Source organism: Lathyrus oleraceus, chromosome 7 (assembly GCF_024323335.1).
Source record: "Lathyrus oleraceus cultivar Zhongwan6 chromosome 7, CAAS_Psat_ZW6_1.0, whole genome shotgun sequence".
Taxonomy (NCBI): domain Eukaryota; kingdom Viridiplantae; phylum Streptophyta; class Magnoliopsida; order Fabales; family Fabaceae; genus Lathyrus; species Lathyrus oleraceus.
In genome coordinates this window covers 50552827-50560255 of record NC_066585.1, presented here as the reverse complement: position 1 = coordinate 50560255, position 7429 = coordinate 50552827, and the positions used below count along the sequence as shown (strand labels likewise).

General features: G+C 36.9%; 1 protein-coding gene across 1 annotated transcript; it reads left to right on the top strand.

Annotated features, from left to right (window-relative positions):
* The first annotated feature begins 711 nt into the window (after window positions 1-711).
* Window positions 712-4408, top strand: LOC127101958 (uncharacterized). Its single transcript, XM_051039382.1, has 12 exons — window positions 712-1017; window positions 1112-1429; window positions 1513-1629; window positions 1731-2048; window positions 2142-2399; window positions 2491-2562; window positions 2643-2938; window positions 3031-3213; window positions 3302-3412; window positions 3487-3568; window positions 3657-3752; window positions 4385-4408. The coding sequence occupies exons 1-12, from the start codon at window positions 730-732 to the stop codon at window positions 4406-4408; spliced, it is 2163 nt and encodes a 720-aa protein (XP_050895339.1). The 5' UTR covers window positions 712-729.
* The last annotated feature ends 3021 nt before the right edge of the window (window positions 4409-7429 follow it).

Sequence of the window (7429 nt, the reverse complement as noted above, 5' to 3'; positions counted from 1 at the left end):
ATTAATGGATACACATTTTATACCAAAGAACAAGATGATAAAAGTACTATGCAAAATAGTGGTGTCACCTTGGTAGCTGAAGCAATGCACATATCAAGTGTGAAGGACTTAAACCCGAAATTTGCAAATCTGTCATATTTTGGGGTTATCGAGCGCATTTTGGTGTTTGATTATGAGAAGTTTCAGATTCCTATATTTGGTTGCAAGTGGGCTGAAAATAATAATGGCATACGAGTGGATAAGTCAGGATTTTTGCAAGTTGATCTTAATAGGGTGGGTTACACAGATGAGCCTTTCATTCTAGCCTCTCAAGCTAAACAAGTATTCTATGTCACTGATCCGACAAGTACGAAATGGTCTATAGTGCTTTTATCTAACAAAGTAATTGATGAAAGAATTGGAGATCAAGGTGATATTGATGTTGAGATTGAATCTTTTACCATAAATGATCAAAATGAGAATGAATCATGTATTAGAAATGATCATAATGAGGGTATTTGGATCAATCCAACCGTCCGCGTTGTTAAAAGAAAAGTAGAACATATTCCTACCAAGAAAAGAAAGAGACGTTACTGAAAAAGGTAATAGTATAATTATAGCCTATGTCATTCAAGAAAATTTAATTATAGCCTATGTCATTTTATATTATTCAATATATATATGGATTATTGATTATGGATTTTTATATTTTTCATTTCATTTTTATATTTTTTCTTTATTACAGGTTAAATGGCTAGTGATCAAGAAAACTCACAAGATGCAAATGCTCCTGATGATACTTCAGAAAAAGAAATTACACGAGGCATCACTATTATGAAGAGTATCATTCGTGATAGAGATAAAGCAGTAACATATAATGTAAATTGGAATGCTGATAACCAACTAATTGGGTCTAATGCTGCAAAGTTGGCAAGCTACATTGGTACACTTGTTCGTATGCACATTCCAATCACTGCTACAAGATGGAGTAATAAAGAGTTGGGTAGCGCTAAAGATAAGATTTGGACTGAGATACTGGTACAATATATGATTGTTTATATTTTCTTTATATTGACGATAATGTGTTTAAATTACTTATACTAACACACTCTATTCCAATATTTTTTCGTAGAGGTCTTTTAACATTGAAGATACAACTATCCGAAAAAAGTATATACTTCAATTGGCCGGAAAAAGACACAGAGGGTGGAGAACGTTTTTAACAAACAAGTATCTTAAGGACAAAGAAATTTTTTTTGTTGAATATGATCCGGAATATCCAGTGAAGTATGCGATCTTCATTATAGAAGAAGAATGGGTTGCTTTTGTAGCCCAAAGAAGAGACGAAAATTTCAAGAAAGTGAGTGCCACAAATCGCGAGAGAGCGTCAAATCCCACGTATGCATACAAAAAAGGGCGTTTGGGATATGCACGCTTAGAGGAAAAAATTGTAAGTATACAAAAATGCTACGATCTTATTAATTGTCTCAATGTGTTATAATTGATTATCTTATTATTTGTGTCAATGCGTAGTTAGACGAGACGAAAAGTGACGCAACATCACTTCCGCCACATGTTTTGTGGAAAGAAGCTCGTGTGGGAAAGGATGGAACTGTTAGGGATGACGTTCAACATATTTATGATGAATGTGTAAGTAGAACATTGTGTCTTTAATTAAATCAAAAGTTTAATAATATATAATTAATTTTTTTATCTCCACTAATAATTTCCGATATGTAAATGAATTTCAGGAGACCCTATCTCAATCGATAAGCACAGCTGAGGACCAGGAGAACAGGAGCGTACTTAGTAGAGCACTAAATGTTCCTGAGTATCCCGGTCGGGTGAGGGGTAAAGGGCATGGTTGTACTCCAACTTCCTTGTATAAGAATCCAAGGAGAAGAAATCCTAGCAATCAAGAAGTGATGGAGACGTTGCAGGCATTACAAGCGCAAGTTCTTCAATTGCAAAAGGATAATGAGAGATATAGGTGTATGGAAAAGTGCAGTTCACAGTTGAAAGAAACTAGTGAGAAAGCCAGTATCAATTGTCAAAATAAATTTCCCGAGGTAATTATATATGTTATTTTGAAATTAAAATAGCACATTTATGTTAATTGAAATATATACACATTAAAAGTAACATATTTATTATTGGTTTAGGGCATTTCATCTTGTCAGCTATACTTATCGTCACCGACTTATCGCCTAGTTGGCAAGGGAAAAGTGCACAACACTTCGGGAGATTTACTTCACCATAGACCGCTCCCGGATGGACACCTTAAAGTATCGGTTGATGTTGTATTAGATAAGGATGCGTTGCTACCGATACCTGACATTGTTTCAGAGACAACATTGCTGCGAGATGCAATAGGATCATTTGTTGCATGGCCCTTGGATCTCATTTTCATTGATGATGAGGTATGTTGAATTCAAAAACCACTATGAATCTTTTAGTATTCAAATGTCAATTCTGAACCGTTAAGTTAATTTTTTTACATGGTAATTTTAGACGCCTACAAAACCCGCATCTAAGGATAAAGGGATTTTGCGGCACAACGAGTCTGTTGCATCACAAAAAGAGGTATATTGAAAGTGTTAATTATATGATCCGAATCAAAAAATGCATGATTTTATAATTTACCTATGTTATATGATTTATAGGTATTTGCTCAAGGGTCACAACAACTGAGCCAGAAAATTGGTAGTCGACAGAAAAACAAAAGGGATCTTCCAGTGACTTATTTGCCAAAAAAAGGTGCTTTTGTGCCTCGATACCAGATATCTCTTGAAACACTTGTTGACTCATCAGATATGGCAACAGCTGGTGCTATTCGCTTACTGGATATGGAGGAAGATATCTTTGGTTATTCATGCACTGAAACAATCGGAAAAGAAGATCTGGAACATATTTTTCGGCATCAAGAATTAGGCGTCGGTGTTATACACACATACATCCGGTAATCCGATCTATATATTATTTAATTACTTGAACAATTTATTTACACATTTCAATAAAAATAGTCTAATGTTTATTATGTTTTTATTGAAGGTTCTTGTATGACAATTTCATGCGCGGGAATGATCAATTGTCAAACAGATTCCGTTTCGTGTCTTCCTCCCTGGTCAACAAAGCATTAATTTGTAGGGAACCGGATTCATGTAGAGAGTACTTAGTCAAGAGATTCATGGCCAGCAGTACAAACAACTTGTATCTTTGGCCGTATAATTCAGGGTTAGATTTTAATTCTAAGTTTATTCTAATCTTTAATTGTTTCTTTTACGTAAAAAATTTCCATATAAACTTTTGTTTTAATTTATAGGTGTCACTGGTTGTTGCTTGCTATTGATCCTTTAAAAGAAGTGGTATATTTTCTGAATTCGATAGATGGTGAATGGACAAATTATCCGGATATGAAGCAATTAGTTGATACGTAAGTGAGACTGTTCTAAATATTCGTGTATATTTATGTGAGATTGTTCTAAATATATGTTTTTATTTTGTTAGATCAATAAAAGTGTTCCGATCTCAAAGACAAGCTCGAGTACCACGTACTAAATCCAGTAACATTACGTGGATAAAAGTGCAGGTACTTTAATTTTCACAATTTTGCTTATAATAGTGATGCTACTTGATAAGAAAAGATAACTATACATTCTTATTTTTTTTCTATGTAGTGTCCTCTACAGCGCAACGGTATCGATTGCGGATACTTTGTAATGAGGTTTATGAGGGAAATCATTAATATGAATCAAATAGAGATTCCAATCACGGTATGGATTTATAACTTAGGATTTGTTTTAATATTTATCGAATATTTCATATTATTTATTACTTTTAACTAAATCATGCATATTATGTTTTGTTATGTAGTACTTTGATGAATACAAGTGTGCTCATTACACGAGACTGCAGTTGGAACAAATCAAGGAGGAATTGTGTCAATATTTTATTGAGAAAAGATTAATTAGTATATAATGGTTTCAAAATAACATGAATACTTTGATGAAGAATGGTTTCTGGTTGGCAAGTGTATAGTTCTTTATATTTTTAACAGATTAGTTATGACTCCAAATAGGCCGTATAACATATTAGTTTTGACTTGTGTATAGTTCTTTATAATTTTAGTGATATCTTTAATTTCATGGATAGATTAATGTGTTCATTCTTGTGTTGGTTTGCTTTAAAAAATTACAAATGCTTGAATTATGACTCCAAATGTGTTCAGTGCCTATCTATCCTTGTGTTGGTTTGCTTGAATTATGACTCCAAATGTGTTCATTCTTGTGTTGGTTTGCTTGTGTTGGTTTAAAAAATTACAAATGCTTGAATTATGACTCCAAATGCTTGAATTAGAGAGGCTTGATTTACAGGTTTATGGGATTATTCCCAAAAAATATTACAGGTTGAAACAGTAGGCTTAAACTGAAGGTAGCGTTTTGTTATTTTACTAGAGGAAAAGACAGCGCTTTTTAGTAAAAAGCGCTGCTAAAGGTTGTCAATAGAGAGCGCTTTTTACTAAAAAGCGCTGCTAAAGGTTGTCAATAGAGAGCGCTTTTTAGTAAAAAGCGCTGCTATAGGTTGTCAATAGAGAGCGCTTTTTACTAAAAAGCGCTGCTATAGGTTGTCATAGAGAGCGCTTTTTAGTAAAAAGCGCTGCTATAGGTGGTATATAGACAACCTTTAAGAGCGCTTTTTACTCAAAAGCGCTGCTAAAGGTTGTCAATAGAGAGCGCTTTTTAGTAAAAAGCGCTCTTAAAGGTTGTCTATATACCACCTTTAGCAGCGCTTTTTACTAAAAAGCGCTCTCTATTGACAACCTTTAGCAGCGCTTTTTAGTAAACAAAAAGCGCTGCTAAAACCTATAGCAGCGCCACCTACGGCAGCGCTTTTAAGCGCTTTTAAAGGCCAAAAAAAGCGCTCTCATAGGTCTTTTTTGGCGTAGTGAATATAACTTGGCAATGATTCTAGTACGAATGTATACCAAGTGGTGATTTTCTAGTATTTGCAAAGTGTGAGGTATGAAAAATGTTTTAGGTTGTGAGCCAGCAATTAAGAGTTATACCTACCCAAGGTCTTTATGGGCATTTCCTATCCTTATGAGGGTAAAACTGTCCTTACTATTGAGGAGTAAGTAGTTTTATCCTTTGGATGTAAAAGGGTCATCGTAGGGTCATCGATTGGTCATTGAAGGCAACATTTGTAAGGATACCTTAGCATTCGAAGGGGCGATCATCATTTAACCGTAGGCTACAACGACGGGACATCGAGGGACAAAATCATATATTCGAAGGCAACATCCGAGGGACTATGATTTATCTTATATGGACATAATGATTTAACCGAAGGGTCTTTGCTAAGTGTATCCCCACATTCGCGGGACATGACCGTAATATCGTAATACCGTAAGGCAACAAAGAGAGGTCCAAGATCACATATTCAAAGGTAATATTTTATAATCAATTAGGTGATTGTAATCAATTAGGTGATTAGGTCCACATTATAATCAATTAGGTAATTAGGGTGAATCTCCACAAGGGTATCCCACAAATAAAGTGGAATACCTAGCAAGCTACCTTCTCCGGGAGTATGTGAACCCTTACAAAACTCAGCAAACAGGTCAGAATACCAAATCAGGGTGCAATCGAGAATTACACCACAAAAGAAACACAACAGTAGGAATGTCAGGCAAAATAACACATGGTTAGAATAAAACAGATCAGATAAGCATAGAACAGAACAGAAAAATCAGCGACTGTCACGTTCGCTCCTGCCTCGCCTAGCGAAGGCTTAGCGAATGCTCGCTACATGCTCGCTTAGTGATGTGCTAGCGAGCGGCTGCGGGTTCTGGTTTTGATAACAGTACAATTCCAGAAAGCTCCAAACCCTATGGCATCCATTACAGAAATTACATGGTTAAACGTTCAAGACATTCATACATACTTAAATTCACATGCAAAACTTAAGATATTTTTATAAATTCAATCATAATGCCACATGCAAATTAAGAACATAAAGCGATAATAGTAATGCAAACCTGTTTGCAATTGAATTGCAACTTTGAATTGGCAAGTCACTCTTAGGGTTGGCGCCGGATTGAGTTGGGCGGAGGTAACCTTGGTGCAGATGAGTTTCCTTCAGGGTTTCCTTTAGGGTTGCTCTGAATTCTCTGGGTTAGCCTCCAGGGTTTGCTGTGCCTTCTTTCTATCTCCTGTTTTCGTTCTCCTCCGTTTTTTTGTTCTTCCTTTTTCTGAATGAGGTCTTGGTATTTATAGTGATTTTTGTGACCTAATGGGCTCAGAATGAAGCCCAAAATTTCTGGTATTTGTAAGCTTCGCTAGGCGAGTGGTGTAGCGAAGGGTTCGCTAGGCGAAGGATTTGCTCGCCTAGCGAGCATGCCAGTTTGAGCATTTTCTGGATTTGGCCATCTGTGAGCTGGGTCTTTGTTCCTTTAAGGTCAATGTCGTGAACAATGAGTTAGAGTGCCTTGAAGAATGTCTTGAAAGATTAATGGGCAATTTTTGGGGTATGACAGCTGCCCCTATTCAATATTCTTGAATCGAGAGAGTTAGAATGGTATATATGCCATTCGTGGTCTGGAGGTGGAAGATTATTGAACACTATAATGCCCCAAAAATTTGCACTTGTTAATTAAAAGTTAGCCCTGACGGAGATGGGCTTAGAGATGCCATCCGTGAAGTTTGATGATGAAAGATCAGAATGGATCATACGCTGCTGGGGATAAAGGATCAGAATGGATCGTATGCTAGATCGTATCCGAGTTGTAGAATGAACCGTCTATTAGGCTGCCTCGGGAGAGGTAAAGATCGTAATAGATCGTACGCTAGATCGTATCCGAGTAGCAGAATGAGTTATCCATTAGGCTGGTGACTTCGCTGGGGATAAAGGATCCAAACGGGTCGTACGCTAGACCGTATTGGAGTTGCAGAATGAGCCGTACGTTAGGCTGTATCTGAAGAAGAAAGTAGTCGTACGCTAGACTACACCTCGGAATGTACCGTACGCTAGGCAATATCTGAGGATTTGAAGATCAGAATGGATCGTACGTCCGATCGTATCTGAGTTGCAGAATGAGCCGTACGTTAGGCTGTATCTGAAGAAGAAAGTAGTCGTACGCTAGACTACACCCCGGAATGTACCGTACACTAGGCAGTATCTGAGGATTTGAAGATCAGAATGGATCGTACGTTAGATCGTATCTGAGTTGCAGAATGAGTCGTACGTTAGGCTGTATCTGAAGAAGAAAGTAGTCGTACGCTAGACTACACCCCGGAATGTACCGTACGCTGGCAGTATCTGAGGATTTGAAGGTCAGAATGGATCGTACGTTAGATCGTATCTGAGTTGCAGAATGAGCCGTACGTTAGGCTGTATCTGAAGAAAGTAGTCGTACGCTAGACTACACCTCGGAATGTACCGTACGCTAGGC

What these genes read in the sequence shown, in the direction of transcription:
- LOC127101958 (XM_051039382.1), top strand. Translation starts at nt 730, where the DNA reads ATGGCTAGTGATCAAGAAAACTCACAAGATGCAAATGCTCCTGATGAT. An exon ending in CACGCTTAGAGGAAAAAATT is followed by an intron (nt 1,430 to 1,512) that starts GTAAGTATACAA and finishes GTCAATGCGTAG; the next exon opens with TTAGACGAGACGAAAAGTGA. An exon ending in TTACGTGGATAAAAGTGCAG is followed by an intron (nt 3,569 to 3,656) that starts GTACTTTAATTT and finishes TTTTCTATGTAG; the next exon opens with TGTCCTCTACAGCGCAACGG.